Source organism: Fusarium oxysporum, chromosome III (assembly GCF_013085055.1).
Source record: "Fusarium oxysporum Fo47 chromosome III, complete sequence".
In the NCBI taxonomy this organism is placed as follows: domain Eukaryota; kingdom Fungi; phylum Ascomycota; class Sordariomycetes; order Hypocreales; family Nectriaceae; genus Fusarium; species Fusarium oxysporum.
Genome location: NC_072842.1, coordinates 933,116 through 957,973, shown reverse-complemented (window position 1 = coordinate 957,973; position 24,858 = coordinate 933,116). Strand labels below are relative to the sequence as shown.

Here is a 24,858-nt window from a genome sequence, read left to right as displayed (position 1 = left end):
CATGCGATGTGACGAACAGCAAAAAGCGAAGGCAGCGAGGCGTTTGCTCCCCGCTGCGTTATACTTTTGCTTTGTATGTATTTCAGCTACTTCTCCGGGAGGAGTGTCTGAGATTGTAGTATATAAGCTTATGATCACTGTCCGTAAGGCTACGACTCTGAACTTACTGTTGGGGACACATGGGCAGGGGCTCGACAGAAGAAGTAAGATATGTAGGCTCTATCACGGCATAATGCACTCTCAAAACCCAAGTCCAGCCAATTCAAGACCTTTGTGCATTTGAAGTGCTTCAATCGAAACTTTACCGTTGCATCACTTTGGTTGATCTAGTTGTTCACGACCAACAGGTGCTATATTCAGCCGCTTGTTCCGATTGGCTCACACATCCTTCAGCCTCTCAACACCTCGGTATCAGTCCACTCCAGGCCAAAGTACTGGGAGATCTGCATGAACTTTCATCACATCATACATCTCTTGCACAATTCCCAGGAATACTGCACCCCCAAATCATTATTCAAAGGTATGGCAAGCCATTCATTATATCCTTGGGGCTCAGGATGATAACCACCGATAGATATGAGCCACAACGATACCGAAACCCCGGAATATCTTTTCCTGGATATTCTTGTGAAGCAGGTTCTCGAGCAAGATGGGATACAAGTTGAGGAGCCTTGGGGGCGTTTATATATTAATGCCATTCCTGAAGGAAGGTTTGGAGACGCGATATGGGCTCGCTATCATATGCTGGGCGATGTGGAGGATGGAAAGGTTGAAGGCGAGGATATGACCGTGGCTGAGAGTATCAAGCAAGACGCAATTAGATATAAGCAGCATGACCCGGAGGACTTCGACAAGGCTGTGTCATTCTACAAGGAGCATATGAACAGCGGTGATGGACACCCTGAGGTTCTTGAGATCATCTTTGAGGTTGATAGAGAGGATGTCAGTGGGATCAAACTCCCCCCAGTTGGTTAAATACTTGACGAAAATAACAGAGTCGTGCCGTCAGAGTGATTGTTCTCGAGTTAAGGCTGGACTCAACCGCAGCTTGACTGACGCTATCAATTGAGAGTGTTGTACATCGTGATAGAATCTAGAAAATAAAAACAGAGTATACTGTAAGTGATGAAAAGAGGAAGCGCAAAAAGAAAGACAAAAAACTAGAATGTGATGGCCATCACAGGACTCGAACATAGAGTCATAAACACTGTAGGAAACGAAGGGTGGATCCGGGATTCCGGACTCCCGCTACACCAAGTGGTTCAGCTTGTGTTTCTTTTTAGCTACTTCGTTGAGTGTGATTGTTTTAATTTGATATATAACGAAGCTTGCAGGCTGATGATGCTGGTTGTCTGGTCGAAAGGGATTGTTGCTGCCTGGGCGTGCAGGCAGCAGCCGAGGCGCAGCACAAGTGGCGACAAATGTCATTGGGTGAACAACTCAAGAGGCCTCGTTATAGTTTGTTTTGAGAAACTTGTTTACGCGGCTTCGCTTTCCTCAATGATGAAGAGAAGGCCCGTGTTGAACTGATGGTTGACTGATATGGGCCGTCTGGTCATAGCCTAGGGGTTGGCTGTCTCCAGGCGGACAAGCACACGATCGCCAACATCACCACCTGACGACAACAACGTCACAGCTTACACCGCATAAGCGTAGAAGATCATGGGAATGAAATGGTGTATTGAGGTGGTCTTGAATAAACTCCATATATCATCTATGGGCAAGTGTCTGTTCAGATGGGACAGCGAGCTAAACCCTGACTCAGACCAAGAGAATTCCTTTCTCGATGAACTACGAGCCTTGAACTGTTCAAGACTCAGAATTACAGTATCAGGGATGAAAAAAAGAGGTGGGTTTCGAACACAGGCAAAAAGACAAGGAGTGGGTAGCGGGAGAGAGAGTTTTTAGGAGCGGATTTTAGAATTCATAGGTTCTAGGACGTATGCCGCTACACCACTCCTTGTCGAAAGAGGTATACTAATTCTAATATTTAACACTCTACCCCGGCTGACCTGCGAGGTAGTTGCGTTCAAGTGAGCGAGCCTGCCACTTAAACCACATCACGCAACTTACCGGGTCTTGTCAACAGGACGACCAAACAATACCCCTGACTTCACTTCATCATTATATAGAACCTGATTGTTAGCTTAGAAGACGAGCTCGGAGTTGGAAACAAACCATAGCAAAAAGAAATGCCATATAAGAAATGATGGCAGCAGAGAGAAAAGGGGCAAGGAGTAAAGAACAAACAAGGAGAAAACAAAAAAGAAATGGAAGATGATCAAGTTCAACTCGAACTTGATGAAACTGGCAAAAGCGAAGAGTGGTACAGGGTCGGAGGGAAGGCCGGAGGGAGGATTCGTAGGCTCGGAGGATACCACTATACCACTCTTCACTGGGGGTACAGATAGTGTTTTTTGCATATAAGGGTATGTGGTCAGGTCTCGGACACAAGACCCTGGTGCTGATAGGCTGTCATTCTAGGCGGGGCAAAGTATGCCTCTGCCTAACTCACCTGTGGTCCTCCCCTTTTGCCGCCTTTTCTGGCTTGGCCTCATGCTGAATCTGTCTTGAAGGCTTCCACGTAAAGAGCCAAAGCTTGAACTGTCCTTCTTGATGCGTTCTCAAGTCACACCTGAGTCTCGACTTTGTCCAAACGAGGCCAAGCAGGTGTAGACCCTTTCTCGCAGTACACTTGCGGTGACCTTCTTTGAAGACCATAGACTCGACTGGCCAACAAGTAGAAGGACTGGCAAAAAGGAAAAGAACAGTGGGTACTGTTCAACTCAAGCAAAAAGCGAGGAGTGGTGGTCGTGGGAGAAGAGGGAATTGTAAGAGCGGACTCAAGAGTTTTTAGGTTCATAGGTTATAGGACGGATACCACTACACCACTCCTCACTGAAGGATATGGATGTGATTTTGACATATAAGGGGTAGAGTCGAGAACTGGTGCTGTCTAGAGGGGCAAAAAAGAATGTCGCGGAAGACACTCGAAGTCGCGACTCTGGCAAAAAAACATAGAGCGGGGCCTAGTGGGTTGAGAGAGTTTATAGGAGAGGGTTTGAAGATTTTAGGTTAATAGGATGCGGATTCCCACTAGACCACACGCTCTTTGTTACAGACCATATGTGTGGTTTTGGTATATAAGGGGTAGGTGGCCATGTCGTGTCAGATGGCGATCGTCGACGCAGCGCCCCTATCACTGGCAAGAGTGTCCTTATGTGGTGTATGATCATGTTCTAAATCGTGATGGTAAAAGGGGGATGCCATCGCTGAGGACGAGGTCTGTAGATAGGATCATCGTCAAGTACTGGTCTGCCAAGGGTGCGAAATCGAGGACCAAAAAGGGGCTCCTTGTAGGAGAGGATTCGAAGTCGGGAGCCCTGCCAAAAAGCGAGGAGTGGGCAGTGGGGTGAGAGGTTTTTTAGGTGCGGATTTAAGACTTTAGGTTTAGTAGGTAACGTATTCCCACTACACCACTCCTCGCTGATGGTAAACAGAGTAATTTTGGCATATAAGGGGGAGGTGGCTGGTGTCCGTCTTGTCATGTGTCCATCAATCCACACCATGTCGACAAGTGTGCCCATTGCTTGACGGATGTATCCACGTTGACAGCATTTCGGTTCGCGATGGATGTTTTTGTTCAAGTGGATGAGAACCAAGGCGTGCGATGAATGACCGAAATGTCATCGAAGAACACGTTCGAGTATGACGTCGAATGGCAAAAAGGTGATGTCGATGTCAAGACGGAGGAATCGGTGTCGAAGGGAGAACTCGAAATCGTGAACTTCGGCAAAAAGCAAGGAGCAGGCAGTAGGGTGAGAGAGGTTATAGGTGCGGAAGAGAGACTTTAGGTTGATAGGTTGCGTATTCCCACTACACCACTCCTTGCCGAGGGTAAACTGAGTGTTTTTGGTATAAAAGGGGTAGGCAGCAGAGACTGTACCGCGTGCCTCCCCCATAAGTTCCACACAACGCCACAACAAGCACGGGCGGGACTCATAGTAGGTAGAGCACTCACGACAGGTGCAGTACTAGAATGCTGTGCCCACGTTGCTTGAAGACACTCTGACCTGATCTCAACATGCTTCGACCATTTGGTAAGGTATGGCAGCATAGAGCTGAGCCCCTTTTCGGCAAAAATGAGAGGTGGACAATTTCAGGTCTGTTTTGCTGCCAGTACCCACAGGTTGTGTGCGTCGCAGTTTTGAGTCGTCACTTGGGATGTCGTGGAACAAAAAGAAGTTGAGCCTGTTGCTTGTTGAAGTAGTGTTCGAACTCGTGAACGGCAAAAATCGAAGAGCAGCCTAGTGGGTGAAGAATTTTAGGTGCGGAATGAGAGAAGGTTTATAGGTTCTAGGATGGATACCACTAGACCACTCTTCGACACGAGTAATAGAGTGGTTTTGGCATATAAGGGGTAGGGTGCAGTGCTGCACTTTTTGCCAGGTCAGGGGCAACGCCAGACAAAGAGATCCGAGGGAAAAGAAAGTCCGAGTCAGTATTATCGTAGAATGGGGACCATCTTCGAATTGTGAAGAGCAAAAATGAAGATACTGTATGTTGTCTCGAACGTATGAACTGGCAAAAACGAAGAGTGGCCTAATGGGTGAAGAATTTTAGGTGCGGATTGAAGAGAGTTCATAGGTTCTAGGACGGATACCACTAGACCATTCTTCGGTGAAGGGTAGTGTGTGATTTTGGCATATAAGAGGTAGGATGCCTTGCCGTACGTAATAGGTAGTGTCAAGTTGCAGAACCAGCACCAGACAAAGTGATCAAACTCGGAGGAAAAAGTCCAATCCGGTATTGTCATTATTCGAGAACCGTGGCGAAATCGTGAGAAGCAAAAAATGAAGACATCGTATCTTGCCTTGAACGTACGAACTGGCAAAAACGAAGAGTGGCCTAGTGGGAGACTGTTTTTAGGTGCGGTATAAAGAGAGTTTATAGGTTTTAGGTACGGTACCACTAGACCACTCTTCGTCGAGGATAACACTGTGCTTTTGGTATATAAGCGGTAGGTGTTGACTGTCCCCATTAGAACCTCAATGCCCCTTTGTCAAACAAATCGATGGCATATGAAAGGAAAGTCCGATCAAGTGTTGCCACAATCTAGCAAACTTTCGCACATGATTATGTCGCAAAAAGAACAACAAAAACGAGGAGTGGCCCGGCGGGAGGAGGGTTCGTAGGTTCAGAGGTTCGGACCACTGATGGAACACTCTTCGGTGAAGGGTAGTGCGCGATTTTGACATATAGGGGGCAAGGTATCAGCTATCCCCATCAGAGCCTCATGGCCCCTATGTTAACAGAGCGATGACATCTAAAAGAAAGTCCAAGTCGATATCGCTGCAATCCGGGGATTGTTATCGTATCGGTGGGTCGTAAAAAGAATAGCATCAAGTACTCATTCGAACTCCTGAATAGCAAAACGAAGAGTGGCCCAGCGGGAGAGGGATTTTTAGGTGCGGATTTGTAGAGATTTTAGGTTCAAGATTCTAGGATCTAGGACGGATACCGCTAGACCACTCTTCGGTGAAGGGTAGTGTGTGGTTTTGACATATAAGGGGTAGGGACGAGGGGCCGTACTGCCAGCGCCGCAGTGGTGATTGAGGCTCATCTGACCCAACTCCTCCAGGCACCCATCCACGAAGTGACCAAGCACTGGACAAGAACCGACACATTCCCTGGGCGTTCTCTCGTACACTGCCATAAGTGGAATCAGAACCCAACCCTTTCATCATCAACAATGTCTGGTCTTCTTATTACTCCATGGCAGTTGGCATGGACTGACTGTCGTACCCCTGAGTCGATATCTTCGTCATCCAAAATTATTGTTCTGTTATTGACAAGCAAAAAAGGAATGGTCATGTTGCGGTTGCTGTGTTTTTTGTATGATCCAGCAAAAACGAAGAGTGGTGCAGTGGGAGAAGGAATTGTAGGAGCGGAGTTTAGAGATTTTAGGTTATGGTCTTAGGATCTAGGACGGATACCACTACACCACTCTTCGGTGAAGGATATGATGTGATTTTGACATATAAGGTGAGGGGTGTCCAGTCGGTACCGATGCCTAAGGTGTAAGCCACCCTCAAGATGCAGAGCGTCTCAGCCTCCTGGGCCCACCACTGAACAGGACCTGCCTGTCGGCGATGGATTCGGAACATGACCTGCATTTTGTAATGCCGTTGGTGTTTTCCGTCGTATGGGCTTACATGACGATCTCATTGTCCTGTCTCATGTCGACCACGAGTCTTTCTTGATAAGGTGAGCAAAGCTGGTATTGATCAGAAACAAGATGGTGCCGACTCCATATCACTGTCGCTTGTTGCTGAGCATCGCTTGGCGGTATTGCTGGTTGGGGGGAGCAAAAAGAAAGGTCATCGTGCGGCCATGCTGAAATTGTGCCATCCAGCAAAAACGAAGAGTGGTACAGTGGGAGAAGGAGGAATTGTAGGAGCGGATTTTAGAGATTTTAGGTTTATGATCTTAGGATCTAGGACGGATACCACTGTACCACTCTTCGGTAAGGGTAAGAGAGTGATTTCGGTATATAAGCGGCAGATGCCCATGTCCCGTTCCACGCCAGAACACCCAGAAAATCGACCAACAAATCGGACCGGGTTAGAAAGTATGTCTGTTGTCCAAATGAAAGTCGTCGATGTCGTGAGATGTCGTATTCGTTTGTTTATATTCATCCCTGCGCTTGAACGCCCTGAAGCCTGGAAGGAAATGAGAAGAAAACGAGTCGACTAGAAAGATCGAGATGCCAAAAAGAAAGTCGAACCAAATGGCAAAAACGAAGAATGGTGTAGTGGGTGAGAATGGTATTAGGAGCGGATTTTAGAGATTTTAGGTGACCTTAGGAGTTTAGGGCGTATACCACTACACCATTCTCCGATGGGGGTATAGAAAGTGATTTTGGTATATAAAGGTAAACTCCCAGGAGCCCCTCGGACACTCTGAGTAAGTGACGTACTCGGAACGTGTCGCTGGGTTCGAACGTGCTGAAAATTGGTGAAATAAATCCGGGAAAAAGGACGCATAAGAAATAGTCTCAGCAAAAATGAAGTTGATTTAACCAGCAAAAGCGAAGAATGGTGTAGCGGGAGAATGGTCTTAGGAGCGGATTTTAGAGATATTAGGTGACCTTAGGAGTTTAGGAGCGTAGACCGCTACACCACTCTTCGGTGGGGATATAGCTAGAGATTTTGGTATATAAAGGTAAACCCCTCCAGAGTACGTATCGTCATGGCAAGGTATCGCTGCGTTCGAACGTCGTCAGAAGTTGACCAGATAAATCCGAGAAAAAAAGAGGTTAGATGTCGAGACCAGATGAACAAAAAGTTGAGTCGATTGGCAAAAACCGAAGAGTGGTGTAGTGGGAGAATGATCATAGGAGTGGATAGAAGAATTTTTAGGTGATTATAGGAGTTTAGGAGCGTATACCACTACACCACTCTTCGGTACTGGTATAGAAAGTGATTTTGACATATAAAGGTAGACCCCTCAGAGGTACATGTCGCTGCGTTCGAACGTCGAGAAATTTGGCGAAATAAATCCAGGGAAAAAAAATAAGTGACAGATCCGGGCCGGCGATAAAAATTCGAGCCAACTGGCAAAAACCTAAGAGTGGTGTAGTGGGAGAATGATCATAGGAGCGGATTTTAGAGATTTTAGGTGATCATAGGAGATCTAGGAGCGTATACCACTACACCACTCTTCGGTATGGGTATTGGGCGATTTTTGGTATATAAGGGTAGACACGACCGTGCTATCGAGGGCGCTGGGTGCAGTGGGCGAGGTTCGGGTGGCGAAGCGTGAACGAAGAACGTTTCCGTGCATTCGGGGCGGGCGAATGAGAGAGGTCGCGACAGCGTGAATGTAGTCCGTGTGACTCTTCGGGATGAGTCGTCAAAAGCGTATTCGATTTCTTGAGAATTCCATGATCACTTGATCACAAACGTATTCGTCGAAAATGTTCGTCGTATTTGTCGTCGCAGCATTTCGTCGTGGAAATAAAAGTTGAAGCTATCATGATTTAACCCCACCTCAAATAATAATTTACAGGACGTACGTGAAATGCCGGAGCTTTCTTTTTTCCGCCCCCGCCGTTAGTCTCTGAGCTTCCTGGAGCTTCCTTGGCGGCAGCCCACCACTAGCGCGAGTACGTAGACGTCATCGCCTCAAGCCAACTGTCCATCGTCAAAAACGCGACCAAGGCCAGTCTGGCGCCACTTCTTGCAAACCTTCTCACTCTCTCTACACCAGTCATTGACCTCTCCTAATGCTGTGGCTCTTTGAGAACCTTGTTCATAATGGTTACTACTCGACGTGCTGCGAGGGCGGCTGCTGAAGCGAACGATACGGTTATGGATTCTCCCTCGAGATCGACTTCGACGCCTCGCTCGTCTCCTTTCCTGCCGACACCTCTAGAGAGAGCTGGACTTGTGTTGTTTCCAGCTCTTTTGATCTTCGGAACTATCTTCTCTATACTCTCGCCGCAGACGCGCGCAGCACCGTACGATCCTATCGCGCAGTCGCACCTCCAAGATCCTAGCGTTTCTCCGAGCTACTTCGCGCGCAAGTCCAATATTTTCAACGTTCTCTTTGTCAAGCGAGGCTGGGCATGGATCACTGTTGCATTCTTTGTCTTTATCTTCAGCCATCCTAGCACCACCGACACAGGACGACGTGTTCGCGCGAGTCTGCGATGGGTTGCTGTAACAACAATGTGGTTCCTCGTCACGCAGTGGTGCTTTGGGCCTGCTCTGATTGACCGTGGTTTCCGATGGACAGGTGGCCGCTGCGAGCTCGCTAGAAGGGAGGTCGAATTCGGTTCGGATACTGTTGGTGACAAGGTCACGGCAGTGGCCTGTAAAGCTGCCGGTGGAAAATGGAAGGGAGGTCATGACATATCGGGCCACGTCTTCCTCCTGACACTAGGTACTGCGTTTCTCATGCAAGAGGTTGGTTGGGCTGTGTTGAGATGGTCTGGCAAGCGAAACGAGGAGCGATGCGTTGTTATGACCGACGGAGCTCTCAAGAGCGCTAATGTCGAATCTGATACATCTCTGGGCGAAGGTTCCGAGCGACCTGCACTGGGACTGGGCGGCAAGTTCGCTGTAGGTGTCATGGGACTGAGTGCTTGGATGCTACTCATGACGGCCATTTACTTCCACACATGGTTCGAGAAGGTGAGCAAAGCCCGTGTAGTCTCTCACTTTGTAATTGCTAACGACTCCTAGTTTACTGGACTCTTGACAGCGGTGACGGCCTTTTACGTGGTGTACATTGTGCCTCGCTTTGTACCTGCTGTAAGACAGGTCATTGGTCTTCCTGGCATATAGAAAGAGGCAGGGTGTGATGAGCTATGAGTGATGCAGGCGGAGTACATAGATGTAAGATAGAACGAATTGCATAATCCCACTGTAGTAGCATCAACTGGTTCTTTACAGGTTTGTTTCATGTCATTTCGTATCGCTATACTTCATCAACGACAGATGAACAACTCCAGGCCTGCCGACCAATGTCCATTGTGACGTCACACTATAGTCTCGTCATATCCAGGCACATGCTCTAACTTCTTGTCCGGCTATTTATCTCCTTCGTCGAGCCGGTGATTTCGTCTTCTTGAACTCATTCTTAATGTCATCCAACAGTCCGTCAACCGTCAAAACATCCACAGCAACACCAGCAAGACCCTTAGCGACCATGAGAGCCTTCTCGAAAGCAGGCTTGCTTCCCGCTGCGACTTCGAAGGGCGCAGTGTGAGGGCCACTCTTTGGAACAGTTCCATTAGCAAAGGTGATCTGGAACATTGGGCTAATAGCAGGGAAGTCCTGGCTGATATTGCCTTGGTCAGTTGAACCACCGGGCTCTCGCATCTTGTCGACATCAGCATCGGGGAGGTCACCGCCAAGCTCTTCGAACCAGCGTGTGTATGATGCAGCGAGTCCGTCGTTGTTGTTCATATTGGCATAGCCGTATGGTCGTGTTGTAAAGTTCATCTTAGCGCCTGTGCCAAGAGCTCCGGCTTTGAAGCAGTTGTACACACGGTCTGAGAGTTCCTCCAATTGCTCCTCGTTCGCGGCGCGAAGCTGGTAGCTTCCCGATGCATCAGCAGGAATGACGTTGATACGAGTTCCCGCTGAGTGGATGATCCCATGAACACGGTCAGTCGTGCGCATTTGTTGGCGCATGTAGGACAGAGCGCTGTTGGCAAGGAGGAGTGCGTCTTGTGCGTTGATGCCCTCCCAAGGCCCGGCTGCAGCATGGGCTTCACGACCTATGTACTCAACATCGACACGATCTGTTGACTGAGCCAGCATGTACGGTGTGTCGGGGCCGTTGCTGGGATGGGAGATCAGAGAGATGTCAATCTTGGCATCCTTGAAGACACCGGCTTCGAGCATCTTGACCTTTCCACCGAGAGATTCTTCAGCTGGCGTGCCAAAGAGAATGACCTTGCCCCCGAGCTTCTCCTTGCGCATGATCTCAGCGGTCGCAAGAGCACCACCTAGCGATGCTGTCGCAATCAAGTTATGGCCACAGGCATGTCCCAGTCCCTCCAGCGCATCGTACTCGGCATTGAAGCTCACAACAGGACCATCACCTGAGCCATCAAACACGGCCATGAAAGCAGTGTCGATGCCACCAACTGTATCGGTCACGTTCCATCCCTTCTGCTTCTTCATGAACGATGTGAGAAGCTTGTGGGCCTTGAACTCTTTGTATCCAAGCTCAGGATTGTCGTGGATGTTCTTGTTGATTGACCAGAGCTCTTTATCGAGTGAGTCGACGTAGTCTGAGACTGCTTCTGTGTATGGACTTGTGGCATTCTTCTTTTGGCGTGGTTCAAGGGTGGTTTGTAGTGATGATGCTGGGGCTGCTAGGAGTGTGAGGCCAAACGCGAAGGCCGCGAGGCCTCTGGCATGATCTAGACAGACCATTATAATGTCTTGCTCTTCGATATGTATTGAGTTCAATTAGAACCGCCGGTTGGAGTTTAATTGCTGCGTTCCAATGATCCTGAGTATCACCTCGAACCTGGACAATGTGTAACAGATTGTCCGTCGCATCGCGTACATGGCAATCGCCCGATCTTATATGCTACAGCCACTCTGATCTCCAGTGTTACTCAGTTAGGCGAACCACGATTGACGGTATTCTTGTTATCACTTCTTTTGGCAGTATCTCAATTGCTCCTCAGTCTAGGACCTAGAATTGTTGCCCGAGACTCCACCTCGCAAATCCCCCGCCCAAGAAGTTATATAGTTACCTTCCTAACTGGGGTATCAATTAAGCAAATCTTTAGAGTTATCAGTTAGTTGAACCTGGGTCGTATCGTCACCCCGCTTCGTGGGTCTCTTATTCCCTGCGATGAGTTCGTCTATGTAACCATAGCCTTGATATCGATAGCCGATGCGGCACCGACCAAGGATCTGATTACCGGGATGAGGATTGCAAGCTTCCGAGGATTTGAGTAACTATTATGGTGTTCTCCATAACTTCTCCATTGCCGTGGTCTAAAGCCGGCCAGGATCCGCGGCAATATTGACCGCCGTTTGTCGACAAGATGGGATTTGTGTCTGAGGCGAATTTATATATATACTCTCCGGGGGATTATTACATATCATGGTCGATCCAAAGGAGGTGCTAGTATCTTGTACCAGGAGGTGAGCTCTGAAGTGAAAAGGTAGAGGCAGTCATCATTTATTCTGGTCACTAAGTAGTTATGGCCAGTAAGTAGTTATCCAATGGGCCATCTCTAAACATGTCACAGATGCCAAAGTAGATCAAAAGGGCGGCGTCAGCCGTTATATCACCCGGGACTCATGTTAGTTGCCTCGAAATCGTGATTCAATACTCATTTCAGATGGGCTCTCCGTGAAGTATGAGATGAAAGAACTCGACAGTTCACAGAGGCATACACACCTTTTGGTCCTCAATGGGCAGATTTGCGCTCACCGAGTCGTCCTCCGTGAAATCTTCATCTGCGATGATTGACATGTCCGATACCGTCTCTTCTGATGCTGGGCAAGACATGGAATAGGGTCTCTCAGATGATACATACGCACGTAACTCCCAATCATCCCAGTATTCTTCTTCAATGCTCTCAACAGGAAAGACGTAGGTATCTGCCTCTACACTAAGACTATTCTCCAAGCAAACCGTGACGGGCATGACTGCTCGCCGAGAACTGTTGTAGTGAAATTCCTGACATTGCTCTAGGGTCTCGCAGCTTAAGAGAAGACCCGGGAGCTCTTTGGGGGCAGGACACTGTGATCGAGAATACTTGATGGCACTCCCTTTGTATGGCAGGACTGTGAAGACTGTAGCAGGATTTATCAAAGAAGAGATATACTCTGTGCTGGAGAAGGAACCGGTCAGCTTGACAGATAGAGGTCTGCAGTGGTACTTGTCACTCCTGGTGATGAGAACAGGTTTGATTGATGGGGATTGCATGCTGATGGAGACCGGTGAGTCGTTAACTATGTTTCAGAGGCCAAGGGATGAGATCGATGGATAAACGCTTCAAAGGGGTGAAATACAAAAGATACTGTGTTGATGAGCAGGAGTCAGAGTTATCAAGATTAGAAGTCAAGGCAATGATTTATACTTGAGAGTATTGTAAGCAAGTTCCTCCTCTGGTAAAACTTTTATTCAATTTTCACGTTATTCCTATACTAACCTTGTGTATAAAATACCTCTTTGCTCAGTTGAAAACCTGTGGTCTTTTGCAGCCAAAGAGCAGCTACTAGGTGACTAACCAACAAAGACAACAACATCTCAAAGATGACTTCAATGTACATTCTTAGTTATTTTGAATTGAATTACGGGACATAGAGCGGAGTTTACTATCAGAACCTATGGACTAATCACATCTAACAATCATCATCGCCAACTTGGTCATCTACCTTCACAAGAATCTTGCCCCTAGCATGAAGTCCGCCCAGCTTCCTATAAGCTTCCTTGGTCTCCTCAAACGGCCAAATACTATCTTTGACCAGTCTTATATCGCCACGGCCCAACATATCAGCCACAGCTTGACGGTCCTCAAGCGTAGGGCTCATCATGGAAGTACCCAGCCATCTTCGTCCAACACCACCGAGCCATGGTGATACTGGCCACCATTCGTTGAGCTTCATCTGCAGCACAGCGCGGAGGAACTCTGGGACAAAGAAGGTAGGTGGTTTGATGCCGACGGAGGAATAGTTGCCATCGACTACGAGATAGGATGGTGAGGCGAGATATAGGGCTTGGTGGCCTAGGGTGTCGATGATGGTATTGAAGGGATTTGAAGAGAACTTTTCAGTGAGGTGGTTGGAAAGGGGGTCATGCTGAGTATAGTCGATAACCTGTGAGGTGAGTTTATTGGCATTCCGTTTCAAACAGGGCTTAACTCACCTCATCAGCGCCAAGGCTTTTGACCAACTCGACATTCGTCCCGCTGCATATGCCAACGATATATCCACCAGGCCCTACAACCTTTCGAAGCATTTGCACCACCAGAGAGCCGATTCCACCGCTTGCTGCATTGACTAAAACACGATCCCCTGTCTTTGCACCTGATTCGTTGACAAGTTGTCGTGCTGTCAAGCCTGGTAGTAAGCAACCAGCTCCATCGGCAAAGCTCACGCCCTCTGGTTTCTTCACAGCATATCTAGCTGGAATCCTGACATATTCAGCCAAGGCACCTGTTCCAGTAGGCAGAGTATGGCTAGCTGGTAGCATAGCAAGAACCTTGTCACCCTTATTGAATCTTTTCGACTGTGCTGATCCAGATTTATCGTCATGATGCCAGACATCGATCACTGTGCCTGAGAAGTCCATCTCAGGAACACAAGTTGGCTTTCGAATAAATGGTGGAACGAGAGTCATCTGAAATATGGCACCTGGATTCAAGCCTGCAAAGGCCACTTTGACAACAATCCATTCTTCTGGGTTCGGCACGTCCTTTGGTAGGGGAAGAGGAGGTGGTAAAGTTGGAATAGGTTGACTTCTAAGATTGAGGACGTCCCATGGTAGACCTCGCTCTGAGAATACCCAAGCTTTTGATTCTGCCATTTTGATGTGTTGTTGATGAGGGGTTTGTGAGACTGGAAGATGGGTATTGTGGCGGTTAAGCCAAGCTATGTTGGGCTTTCAGCCGCACTTGTTAGTTCAAACTGTCAGCTGTCATTCAACCTCGACCAGTCGGCACGATTCCGTTGCCAAGTCTGCTGCATCTTCACATAAGACGGGGTATTGGTATCCGATAACGTCCATGGTGCATTGGAGCATCGTCCATGAGCACTGTTCAAAGGGAACACTTAGCAGTCAATTTGTTGATATTGGACTGTTAAAGTATCACAGCAGCATGGCCAAGAATAGGAAAAATAAAATAAGATGAAAAACAGATATGGGATTGGGAGGATCATGATGCTGTTTTTGACATGGTGAAACAACGAATTGATCATGTTGAGTGGCTACCCTAGACATCCAATAAACCTGACACTGACTGTGATCTGTCCTATTTGCACAATTGAAAGACGGATAGATTATGCATACTCCTGAAAAATAATCTTACTAGTGAAATCTATACCGTATGCCCACTGCTAGTTGGGAATTAGTTCGAGACAACATATCTGGGGCTTGATTGCAGCTAGCTCATTGGAGCGTTGGCGTAATTTGGACCTTAAATTGCATGGGGTCAACAATCCAATTTGCCACAAAAGGAGAAGCGAGATAACAACAACAAATTCCGCCAGCCCTGATATCGAATTATCGTTGAAAGCAGAACAAACCCCCCCATGTTTACCCCCCATCAGAATGCGCTGTACCCCCGTAATACGGTAGCCTAGAACCAAAGGAACCCCTAAGCGCCTATCAATCAATCTCCACAGCGCAGAAAATACGGCTGCCCTTCAGCGGCAACCCTGCTGTAAGACTGAGCAACCACAGCAACGAAAAGACCACTTTTCAGAAAAACGACAGCGCACAATTATTCAGTTATCCGGCACATTGAAATTAGCTTATTCCATATCAGCAAAATTTTGGCAGCCAATTTATGTACATAATCAGACCACACCAAGGCTACCGCCTTTTCACCGCCAGGCACCGGAATTCTCACTCATTTTACTTTTTAGGCACCATTTTTACCACTTGGTCAATAAAGTCGTCGTCCTTTGGCAAAGCCTCAAGTCAGCTCCTCAACCCTTTACCACGTAACGTACCGTACGCGTAAGAGGCAAACGTCAGCAAAAATGCGTGAGATTGTGAGACTTGAATTTTTCTTCCCTTGTCGGATTTGAGTTTGACTGAGGCTAACCCCCGTTTGACAGGTGCACGTTCAAGTCGGCCAATGTGTAAGGGCCACCCAACCAATTTTTTTGCTTTGAGGGACATGTGTTGAGTTGATGATTGCAGGGCAACCAAGTCGGCTCCAGTTTCTGGTAAATATTACTGCAGGCGATTATTTGAGTGTAGAGACTGACAGTTTATCAGGCAAACCGTCTCTGGGGAGCATGGCGTTGACGGCAGCGGCTCGTGAGTGAATGAAGAGTCGGTGACCCTTATTTGCCTCAATCTAACAATTTCTCAAAGATACAACGGAACCGACGACCAACAGCGAGAGCGCATCGACGTTTACTTCGCCGAGGCACGTCTCCCCAATCTCTCACTCACCGTCTTTTTTTCACTAACCGTCTCCCTTTAGGCCACAAAGGATAAGTACGTGCCCCGCGCGGTCCTTGTGGATCTTGAGCCCGGTCCTCAGGATGCCATCCGCGCCGGTCCTCTAGGCCAGCTTTTCCGCCCCGACAACTTCGTCGCCGGAAATGCCAGCGCTGGTAACAACTGGGCCAAGGGTCATTACACCGAAGGTGCTGAGCTCGTTGAGGAGGCCATCGATGTTGTGCGACACGAGGTTGAGAACTGCGACCATCTTCAGGGTTTCCAGCTCACCCACTCTCTGGGCGGTGGTACCGGTTCCGGTATGGGAACGCTTCTTCTGTCGAAAATCCGTGAGGAGTTTCCCGATCGTATGATGGCTACTTTTTCTGTTATGCCTTCACCCAAGGTTTCTGATACCGTTGTCGAACCATACAACGCCACTTTGTCATTGAACCAGCTTGTCGAGAACTCCGATGAGACCTTCTGTATCGATAACGAGGCTTTGTACGACATTTACGAGAAGACCTTGAAGATCGCTGATCCTTCTTATGCCGATCTTAACTACCTGATCTCGACAGTTATGGCCGGCGTGACAACATGTTTCCGATTCCCCGGTCAGCTCAACTCCGATCTGCGCAAGTTGGCCGTCAACATGATTCCGTTCCCTCGACTTCACTTCTTCATGGTTGGATTTGCGCCTTTGACTGGTCGCAAGATGCAGGGCTTCCAACATCTTACCGTGCCCAGTCTGGCTCAGCAGATTTTCGATAACAAGAACGTTATGGCTGCTGCTGATTTCCGCAACGGTCGATACCTCACTTGTTCCGCGATTTTGTAAGTTTTGATTTGAGAAGATGCATGAGATGGGATGGACTAACGTGAGAGTAGCCGCGGTAAGCTGTCGACAAAGGAGATCGAAGACCAGATGCTCAAGGTGCAAACCAAGAACTCAGAGTATTTCGTCGACTGGATCCCCAACAACGTGCAAACCTCCGTTTGCTCTGTTCCCCCCAGAGGTCTCCCCATGGCCGCCACATTCGTCGGAAACTCCACCGCCATCCAGGAGATCTTCAAGCGCGTCGACGACCAATTCTCCGCCATGTTCCGTCGCAAGGCCTTCTTGCATTGGTACACCAGCGAGGGTATGGACGAGATGGAATTCACCGAGGCTCAGTCCAACTTGCACGACTTGGTCAGCGAGTACCAGCAGTACCAGGATGCTGAGATCGACGACGAGGTTGAGGAGTACGAGGGTGAGGGTGAGCCTGAGGAGTATGAGGGCTAGAGGGATTGGAGAGCTGGTTAAGATGATAAACTATTTGGCTTATTATTTCTTTATTACCCCCAAAATGCTTCATCCCCTTCTAGTTCATATATAGCATTCAAAACTGAAATTGGTTTATTAGGCTTTGTTTATAGCCGATTCATAATTATATGGTCCTTTTTATTTTTGGAATCCCTTAATCATGCTTGACGTACATGGTGTCAAAGCCAACGTTCTTCCACTCGCCAGTCTCAGTGTTCAGAGTGAGATTTGTGTGCTTGACCTCTCCGTATCGAAGAGCGCCGGATTCAGCACGACCACCAGCAACAGGACGCTTCAAGTGGTTGTCACCAGAAACGACGGTGAAGTTAGCCAGGGGAATATCCCAGGAGTTGCGAGAGGCAACAGAAGGAGAGCCTGAATGTGTTAGTGAGACCCATTGGAGTGATCAGGCGTTTGAATCTTACCATAGAATCGAGAAGAGACCTGCTTAGCATTTACATCCAGAATGAAGTATCCTCGGTAGTAACCCTCTTGCCACTGAAGCTCAGGGTTCTTCTGGACTCTAGCACGAGCAGCTTTGCCGGCTGCAGGCTCGATAGGGCCACCAACACCGTTAGAGCTGACAGCTGTTCCGGCGAACTCGACACCAATACTTCCAGCACCGGTTTTGTTGTCATATTCCTTGGTTCCAAGCCAAACGAGATCCGAGACCTGTCATACATCAGTTGAGTTGAGATGAGGTTGGAAATGATACATACCCAGTTCTGGTGGCTGTCTCCAGCAAGGAAGATGTTGTTTCCAATATCGTTGTCGTACAGATGCTCAAGAGTTCGGTTTCGGTTGGCGACATAGCCCTTCAAAGGTCAGTACTTGGAACAAAACCAAAAGCACGTCATTCACTTACACTCCAGTTATCACCAGGAAGAACTTCGCCGTTACCCCAGTCCTCAGTGATACGCGAGAAGATAATCTGGTTGCCAACGATTCTCCAGGCAGCACCTCGGTCCTTAGACTTACTAAGAGATCGATAGAACCAGTTCTCCTGACGACCTCCCATGAGAGTGCGGCTGGGATCATCTCGGATCATGTCGATGTAGTTGTCGTTCCAGTCGAGGCTGGTGATGCTGCGGTCGTAGTTTCGGGTGTCGAGGATGATAAGATCCAGGAGCTTGCCCATTTGGAAAGAACGCCAGACTCGAAGGCCGTCGTCAAGATCAGTTTGGCTAATCTGGATGTTAGCTAAAGCCGAGCGTAGCGTTAGATTTGATTGTTACCGGATGGGCATCCACTCGAAGTAAGCTCGGACAGCGTTAACCTTTCGAGTGTCAACGGTGACCTTGCGGCCCTCCTTCAAGAAGGACTCTTCAGTATTGTTAAGACCAGAGAATCCATCTCTGTAACCGTTGTTGGCGAACTCTACCAACCGTCAGACAAATCTAGGGATATACCCGCGGGACTTACCGTGATCATCCCAAGTAGGGATCCAAGCAAAGTTCTGTGACAGAAGCTGAAGATCGGGATCTGTGCGGTACTAGTGAGATATTCAGGTAAGTAACTTTTCTTGAAAGAATCATGTCGTGGGGTGACTAACTTGTCCATGGCGAGTTCGATAGTCGTGAAGGGTAAAGATCTCAGTAGAAGGCTGACTGGCCCGGCTGCCGTTGGCTCCATACTCATAGATATAATCTCCCAGATGGATAACATAGTCGTGCTCATCCTTTCTGGCAGCGTTGCCATAAGCGTTAAAATAGCCGTTAGCTGTGACGATTAGCTTTAGCTCCCAACTTTACCAAAGGGAGAAGTGGGCTTACGATAGTTACTGCAAGAGAACACGGCGAAGCTCAGATCAGAGACGTCATCGTTGGCGGTAGGAGCAGTCTTGGTGCGGCCAACAGGACTCTTGACATCCGAGTCACAGACCTTGAACTGGTAGTAGTAAGTGGTAAGTGGTTTCAAGCCATCAGCTTCGACCTAGAAGTTGTCAGTCAAGATATATCAGTCTCTATTTCAAAAGACCTTGCCCACCTTCACAGTGTAGTCGATATCAGAGGTAGTATAAGCTCGTCCACTGGCGGCCGTCTTCCCATCTCTAGAAGCAGACTTGGACTCATAAACCTTCCACTCCACACAGATAGGATGAGGATCAGCCTTGATGTACTTCTCAGTCTCATGGCTGTAATGTCCCGCGGTGCCGTTCACAACCTTCTCACTCTCGTCTGACTGAGTAGAAGGGGCAACACGGGTCCAGAGTACAACACTCTGAGGCCAAGGATCTCCGGAGGCTACTCCGTGGGTAAAGTTGAGCTGAGAAGGATCATAAGGAGTGTTACCACGCTTCAGAGATCGACGCTTGACCAACGGAACATCGATTCCAAGACGAGCATGACGACGAGATGGACTGGCGTAGTTCAAGTTGCCGTCGAACTCAGCCGTCACCGCTGTAGCCAGAAGGCCACAAGCATAGAGAATCACAGCAGACCTCATGTTGACTACGAAAAAAGCCCTTGATAGAGACAAAAAACAAGCTTATCCTGCGTTATATGTCTCTTTTTAAGCTTGTAACGAGCTTCATCCCAACCCCGCCTCCGTTATCGTCCATGTTGCCGCCGAGATGCCGGTAGCCAACAAACTGGCCAGGCCTGTACACGTTTCCGTCCTGTCTATTGCATCACCGCTCTTGTGGCCCTGGTTTGGTGTAACTGGGTCCTGGTGTCACGGTCAACCAAAGAGGTAGCGATGTGACGTCGTTGAGTGACCAGTAGGAAAGATAAGGATTGTAAGCATCGAATGCTAACGTTGGTTGCAATCCACGTGGAGGTTCGGAAGTTTTTATCTTGGTGTTGGTGTAATTCGACAGCGTGGTGTCGTTTGTGTATTTCATTGGTCGTTCTGGTTGCATTGATGAGGTTTTGTGTAGTCCTGATTGGAGCTGCTACTATCGAGATCGAGGAGTGGAGACTATAACGGCAAAACGACCTAGCGAGTGTTAATGTGATGATGTCAAGCTTCTGGACATTTAATTACCTACCTATTTGAGGCAATTTCTATGTGTCTGTATGTATTTCTCCGAAACAAAGGCAGGCTTGTCTGTTCAGAGTTGGGGGCTTAGGCAATTTGGGCTATAGCTCATTCACTTATGTGGCTTGCATCAGATACGCAACCTGGTTTAACAAAACCTTGGTGTTTCTCACGACATATATTATGTATTATGCTGAAATAATTGTAAGGGGAAACAAATATGCTTTATCTTACACCTTATGAACCCGAAGCTGCTATTGGGTGGCAGTCCTGCGATTAACCACCATGATATTTGTTCCTCTCTATTTTTAGCATACCACGTGACCACTGCATCTATCATATCCCAGCATGAACATGACTCTCCCAAGTTTCCATTTCCTCTCCTCCAACAACAAAGAATCGTCCATATTTCTGGGTCAGAGAAAATGACTAAACAGCCGCCCCGGTCTAAATATTTCGATGGGCCAAATTCAACCTCAAAGCACTCCTGCTGCTTGCAGAGAAACTTCGAGGTCGATCATGTACCTGCGATGAGTCCAAGGCCCCCAAGAGTGGTAGCTTGAACTGGGTTATATTCCTCACCTTCGATGATGGGGTTGAATGGGCGTTTCGCTCATCGCGCTACGATACCTGTACGTTTTCGGATGAAACCGCCTCCAAGATACTCGTTAGTGAAGCGAGTACTTTGAGGTACCTGGCAACACATTGTCAAATTCCCGTTTCGAAAGTCTACTCATATAGGTAAGATAAACCCAAGCCTGATAAATAGAATTTTCATAATGATATAAAATGCAGTGGCACTCACGAGAACGATATCGGGATACCATATATTCTTCAGAGCAAAGCTTCTGGCCGTCCTTTATCAGATTACCGCTGGACCGAGCCTTCAGTCCAGCCCCCGAATATCAAACACACCGTATTACAGCTGCCACTTTCAGAATCAGACCGCGAAAGAATAGTGGATCAGCTTGGTACCATCATGTCTCATGTCTCACAGGCCCCCTTTAATAAGATTGAAACGCTGTTTGAAGACGATAACGGTTGCTTTTCAGTTGGTGAATGTCTCTCCCCTGTTCTCACCTGGCAATCAAGGGACGCTCTTGAGACGGATATAGAACAAGGTCCCTTTGCTGAAGAAAGTTCCTACCTTCAGTCTTTAATATCAGCACTTACCTCTCATGCAGAGGAACTCCCACTAACGCCTTACCTATTCTTCTCGCCACTGCCAAAACCAGCTGATTATCCGACATGGGATAGCTTTAGAGCAGCTACGGATAGAAGGGGCGACTTCATAGGCGTCTGCGATAAACTCGAGGGTAGCAAGAATCGACTGGACTACTGCATCGCAGGTCAGCTACTAGAGGAAATGGTGCCACGACTGTCATCTGATTCGACTGCTTTCACCATATCACACCCTGACCTTCATACTGGAAATATATTTGTCGATGAAGATCTAAATATCACAAGCATTATTGATTGGGGTTCTGCTACAGCAGGTCCCGTGACTGAGTTGTTAGCGACTCCAGGACTGGCAAGCTCTTCGAAGCTACCTTCAGTAGCTCTCACTGCTACTTTTCAGGCCGGCTTTTCTCAAGAATCCCCAAACGTCAGCCGAGATATGTGGGAGAGAGCTGAGATGATGTGGTGTTTTTCTCGCGTGGTACGTCTTCTGTCCGGTCAGGATCTTCCCCTGTTCCAAAGATTGTATAATCTTGTTTATAAGACCGGAGTTGAAAATCCACCGAACTCAAGAGATTATGGTTGGCTGTTTCATCAGCGGGCTATGACTCCAAGTAACAAGCAACTTCTCTCCAAACTGAGGGAAGATGACCTGACAGACGATGAAGTGAAAGAACGAGAGAAGGTCGTTTTCTCTGGAAACAAATTGGACAGGTTGGCTGTGGCTAGGAAGCTAACAGTAATGTCTGAAATGAACCCGGGGTTTATTGGAGATCGGCGGCTGTGGCGATGGATTGAAGGGGCTCTGAAGGGCCCTGTATACCATAGTATCAATGACAAAGGGTGCACTTATAGAGAAAGATCGCTGTGTCCGATCGTTGACCTTATCCTCGTGAGTTTTTCTTGCAGTTGCATGGGGGTACTGACTTGGAACTACAAACGGATCAACTTGAAAGACGGAAGACAAAAGGGTTTGATAACACCAGGCACGGCACGCCAGGTGTACTCTAGCGGACGTAGATCGAAATGCGTCGCAGTTGATCAAAATATTGGATCTGTTTCTTTCTTTTTGATTGGAAAAGGCATTTCTGGTATCTCACAAGCTTCCATATCATGACCCTCCTGCTAGCCCTTTCTTGATCCTCAGAACCGTGCTGATATGGCCCATAGCCAGCTGAGTCCTTTCGTGCGTTGCAAGAAGTCTTGCCGTCTTGACCACATTCTTGATCTGTCTCCCATTGAGCTCGACACCGGCCAATTCATCCAGCTCATCTTCAGAAAGACTATTCCAATCGGTGCCAATATTAACAAATGTCCTCCAGATATGCAGTCTGCTAGTGTAGTCCAGATTGGGATAATGAATAGTGAGATGAATTCGAGACTCAAACGCCGGGTCGAATGCCGAGACTCGATTAGTTGTCAAAAACATGACGCCCTCAAAGTATTCGAGGAGTCTAAGGAAAATCGAGACGAGTTTGTTTCTTTTGATATCTGAGGTAGTTCGACGTTGGAGAAAGACGTCGCACTCATCGAGGAGAAGGACTGCTCCCCATCTTGTTGAGAGCTCGAGAGCACAGTCTAGCTTCTGCTCAACCTCTTGGGCAACATCCCCCAACTCGGCAGCACTCATGTTATAGAGGGGCTTTTGCATGATCTCGGAAACTGAAAGGAAGAGACGAAATTAGCAACATGTAGACAACTTTCAGGGCATCGCGGTAATTACCAGACTCTGCTGTGAGTGTTTTCCCAGTTCCCGGCTCTCCGCTTAGAAGCATAATGATTCCTCGTCCTGCATTGGATTGGTCAAATTCGATCTTCATTTCATCTTGCTAGCATTACCTTTGCCTTTGATTACATCGTCAAAATTGTCCAAGCCAGACATTTGAGCACCAACAAATGCCTGAATAATTCGTTTGTAATCGTGCGGCAGCACTAGCTGATCAAAGGCTGTTGAGCTCCATAACACGTCTTTGATGAGCTCAATGTCGAATAGTCCTAGGTTGGTAGTAAGAAACTTGCCTTTGGTAAGGGCCTTGAGCCAACCTACCCCATTCTTTAGTTTTCAGGCAAAACCCTTTAACGACGTTCGTACATAGCGCATACTGGCTTTCGGAGAGTACATTATTGGATATATCTTCTGAGACGATTAACATCTGTTGATCAACCTAGCCAAGTCTCTAAACCCTGGAGCAAGAGACCTTTAAGAAGTCCCGAGATTAGAATACGTACTTGAGTTTTGTGAGCCATTTCTCGAAACTATTGTGGCGCATGGTTTTGCTGGTAGAGACCTATGAGCTAGGGAATCAACCAATTTATCATGGTATAGATCATTACTACGAAACGTAAAGCTCTTTGGAGCCTCAAGTGGCTGAAGTGGACCAGATGTACTGCAATTGAACCATAAGAATGTTCTGCAGTCGATGATGATCCGCTCGTTTGTCACCTACACAGCTGTTAGAAGACCAGAAATGTAATTGAAGGCGTCTCTGACTTACGTGTCGCTGCTTTGGAATACCCGAGGCTGTACTAGACAGACTGTACATACCAGAATACGTCCTGTGGTGGATGCCTTTCAAGCTCTCAAATACTCGACCACGTTGTACGAGTCGATCCTTGACTTCATCCAAGTGGGGGCATAGACGTGCCGGGATAACTTCTAGCTCCAAAATTGGCTTGACGTTCTCAAAAGGCAATATGTTCAAGGTTGTTTCTGTGTACCCGAAGATGTCCCCATCGGTGTCGATGAAGCGGGCACAAAGCACGTATGCCACTGTTCCATCTGGCGCCTTGGAATAATTACTGCTGCTCAACCTAAACAGTCTATCGCGGCCTTCGACCGTGGTGTAGACTTCGATATCAGGCTCAAAGAGCGTCCACACATAATCAAAAGATATAACGCCGTTGTTCAAAAGATCCGAGGCTTGCTCAATACGCGGCTTGATCTCGGCACGTATGATATCTGCCAGAAGTTTGTAATGCGAACACTCCTCGGAGGAATCAGCGGAATCGTTCCTTGGGTCGGCTTGAGTAAACTCATCCCATCTATAGAAGAACTCTCGAAAAGGCGCATGAAACTCGAGTTTCTTGAGGTTGGGTTTGATGCCCTTGTAGCCCTTGAAAACCGGACCGAGAATCTTTTTGAGCAGTGGGCTCTGCACTGTGATAGAATGTAGCGATAGGACTGATTCATCAATTTCACCATGTTCCTTCTCGCGGCGGACAATGAGTGCGTATTTGGCTGAAGCTTGGGATGATCTTCCATCAACTCCGATTTCTTCCTCCGTCCACTCCTGCCAGGGGTCCCAGCTGCTCTTCCGGTAAATATCTTTAGTCTCAGCGGCCATGCCCACCTCTACCGGGTTACCCGAGTTGTTTTGATGATCTTGGTTCTTTGGATTATGCTCATCTGAGCGCGTAAACCAAGGACTGCCCATGTTTGTTGGCTCACGATAGGATCGAAAAAGAACTAGTATCAGAACTTCTCTTGATGAAAGTAGTTGGTCAACTAGGATCCAGTGAGTTCTGACTGTTCATACCGAATGATAAGATCAGCCGTTGACGTTTAGTTTTAACACACGGTATAAAGTTCCTTCTAGTAACGACCCAAGAGCAAGAAGAGCGCACTACGCACCAGCATGTGAAGACTTGTCTCAATAAAGCGATAAACTGGCTATCCTTCCTGCAGGTAAGTGATATGACCTGGGATTGAATATGCGTGTATACGCCTCATAGAAACA

General features: G+C 47.8%; 9 protein-coding genes across 9 annotated transcripts; 4 read left to right on the top strand and 5 right to left on the bottom strand.

Moving 5' to 3' along the window:
• Positions 1-401: 401 nt before the first annotated feature.
• On the top strand, positions 402-1,340 carry FOBCDRAFT_216932 (uncharacterized protein). The gene is made up of 2 exons (XM_031175539.3): positions 402-520; positions 575-1,340. The coding sequence occupies exons 1-2, from the start codon at positions 448-450 to the stop codon at positions 973-975; spliced, it is 474 nt and encodes a 157-aa protein (XP_031046672.3). The 5' UTR covers positions 402-447; the 3' UTR covers positions 976-1,340.
• A 6,830-nt stretch (positions 1,341-8,170) lies between these two features.
• FOBCDRAFT_216927 (inositol phospholipid synthesis and fat-storage-inducing TM-domain-containing protein) lies at positions 8,171-9,455 on the top strand. The gene is made up of 2 exons (XM_031175535.3): positions 8,171-9,197; positions 9,249-9,455. The coding sequence occupies exons 1-2, from the start codon at positions 8,319-8,321 to the stop codon at positions 9,348-9,350; spliced, it is 981 nt and encodes a 326-aa protein (XP_031046668.1). The 5' UTR covers positions 8,171-8,318; the 3' UTR covers positions 9,351-9,455.
• Positions 9,456-9,599: 144 nt separating this feature from the next.
• On the bottom strand, positions 9,600-10,981 carry FOBCDRAFT_258056 (uncharacterized protein; the record flags this gene model as incomplete). The annotated part of the gene is made up of 1 exon (XM_031175534.3): positions 9,600-10,981. Exon 1 carries the CDS (start codon positions 10,950-10,952, stop codon positions 9,600-9,602), a length of 1,353 nt encoding a protein of 450 aa, XP_031046667.2. The 5' UTR covers positions 10,953-10,981.
• Positions 10,982-11,752: 771 nt separating this feature from the next.
• Positions 11,753-12,468, bottom strand: FOBCDRAFT_198224 (uncharacterized protein; the record flags this gene model as incomplete). Its single annotated transcript, XM_054703715.2, has 2 exons — positions 11,753-11,770; positions 11,938-12,468. The coding sequence occupies 2 exons, from the start codon at positions 12,466-12,468 to the stop codon at positions 11,753-11,755; spliced, it is 549 nt and encodes a 182-aa protein (XP_054559690.2).
• A 342-nt stretch (positions 12,469-12,810) lies between these two features.
• FOBCDRAFT_258055 (uncharacterized protein) lies at positions 12,811-14,146 on the bottom strand. The gene is made up of 2 exons (XM_031175532.3): positions 13,411-14,146; positions 12,811-13,361 (listed from the first exon to the last, which is right to left on the bottom strand). The coding sequence occupies exons 1-2, from the start codon at positions 14,068-14,070 to the stop codon at positions 12,888-12,890; spliced, it is 1,134 nt and encodes a 377-aa protein (XP_031046665.2). The 5' UTR covers positions 14,071-14,146; the 3' UTR covers positions 12,811-12,887.
• Positions 14,147-15,076: 930 nt separating this feature from the next.
• FOBCDRAFT_178232 (Tubulin/FtsZ, GTPase domain-containing protein) lies at positions 15,077-17,104 on the top strand. The gene is made up of 7 exons (XM_031175531.3): positions 15,077-15,260; positions 15,327-15,350; positions 15,412-15,437; positions 15,490-15,531; positions 15,589-15,643; positions 15,701-16,491; positions 16,546-17,104. The coding sequence occupies exons 1-7, from the start codon at positions 15,249-15,251 to the stop codon at positions 16,940-16,942; spliced, it is 1,347 nt and encodes a 448-aa protein (XP_031046664.3). The 5' UTR covers positions 15,077-15,248; the 3' UTR covers positions 16,943-17,104.
• Positions 17,105-17,117: 13 nt separating this feature from the next.
• Positions 17,118-19,408, bottom strand: FOBCDRAFT_237725 (PhoD-like phosphatase-domain-containing protein; the record flags this gene model as incomplete). The annotated part of the gene is made up of 9 exons (XM_031175530.2): positions 17,118-17,338; positions 17,389-17,635; positions 17,683-17,778; positions 17,829-18,147; positions 18,199-18,340; positions 18,386-18,455; positions 18,516-18,682; positions 18,736-18,895; positions 18,950-19,408. 9 exons carry the CDS (start codon positions 19,406-19,408, stop codon positions 17,118-17,120), a joined length of 1,881 nt encoding a protein of 626 aa, XP_031046663.2.
• Positions 19,409-20,921: 1,513 nt separating this feature from the next.
• On the top strand, positions 20,922-21,850 carry FOBCDRAFT_198220 (uncharacterized protein; the record flags this gene model as incomplete). The annotated part of the gene is made up of 3 exons (XM_059608911.1): positions 20,922-21,602; positions 21,666-21,806; positions 21,836-21,850. The coding sequence occupies 3 exons, from the start codon at positions 20,922-20,924 to the stop codon at positions 21,848-21,850; spliced, it is 837 nt and encodes a 278-aa protein (XP_059464385.1).
• A 345-nt stretch (positions 21,851-22,195) lies between these two features.
• On the bottom strand, positions 22,196-24,555 carry FOBCDRAFT_248635 (P-loop containing nucleoside triphosphate hydrolase protein; the record flags this gene model as incomplete). Its single annotated transcript, XM_059610862.1, has 5 exons — positions 22,196-22,783; positions 22,845-22,910; positions 22,961-23,164; positions 23,351-23,416; positions 23,613-24,555. 5 exons carry the CDS (start codon positions 24,553-24,555, stop codon positions 22,233-22,235), a joined length of 1,830 nt encoding a protein of 609 aa, XP_059464384.1. The 3' UTR covers positions 22,196-22,232.
• Between the last annotated feature and the right edge of the window lie 303 nt (positions 24,556-24,858).

What these genes read in the sequence shown, in the direction of transcription:
- FOBCDRAFT_216927 (XM_031175535.3), top strand. Translation starts at nt 8,319, where the DNA reads ATGGTTACTACTCGACGTGCTGCGAGGGCGGCTGCTGAAGCGAACGAT. An exon ending in TCCACACATGGTTCGAGAAG is followed by an intron (nt 9,198 to 9,248) that starts GTGAGCAAAGCC and finishes AACGACTCCTAG; the next exon opens with TTTACTGGACTCTTGACAGC.
- FOBCDRAFT_178232 (XM_031175531.3), top strand. An exon ending in CAAGTCGGCTCCAGTTTCTG is followed by an intron (nt 15,438 to 15,489) that starts GTAAATATTACT and finishes ACAGTTTATCAG; the next exon opens with GCAAACCGTCTCTGGGGAGC. An exon ending in CTCACTTGTTCCGCGATTTT is followed by an intron (nt 16,492 to 16,545) that starts GTAAGTTTTGAT and finishes ACGTGAGAGTAG; the next exon opens with CCGCGGTAAGCTGTCGACAA.
- FOBCDRAFT_216932 (XM_031175539.3), top strand. Translation starts at nt 448, where the DNA reads ATGAACTTTCATCACATCATACATCTCTTGCACAATTCCCAGGAATAC. An exon ending in CCCCAAATCATTATTCAAAG is followed by an intron (nt 521 to 574) that starts GTATGGCAAGCC and finishes AACCACCGATAG; the next exon opens with ATATGAGCCACAACGATACC.
- FOBCDRAFT_258055 (XM_031175532.3), bottom strand. Translation starts at nt 14,070, where the DNA reads ATGGCAGAATCAAAAGCTTGGGTATTCTCAGAGCGAGGTCTACCATGG. An exon ending in AAAGCCTTGGCGCTGATGAG is followed by an intron (nt 13,362 to 13,410) that starts GTGAGTTAAGCC and finishes CTCACCTCACAG; the next exon opens with GTTATCGACTATACTCAGCA.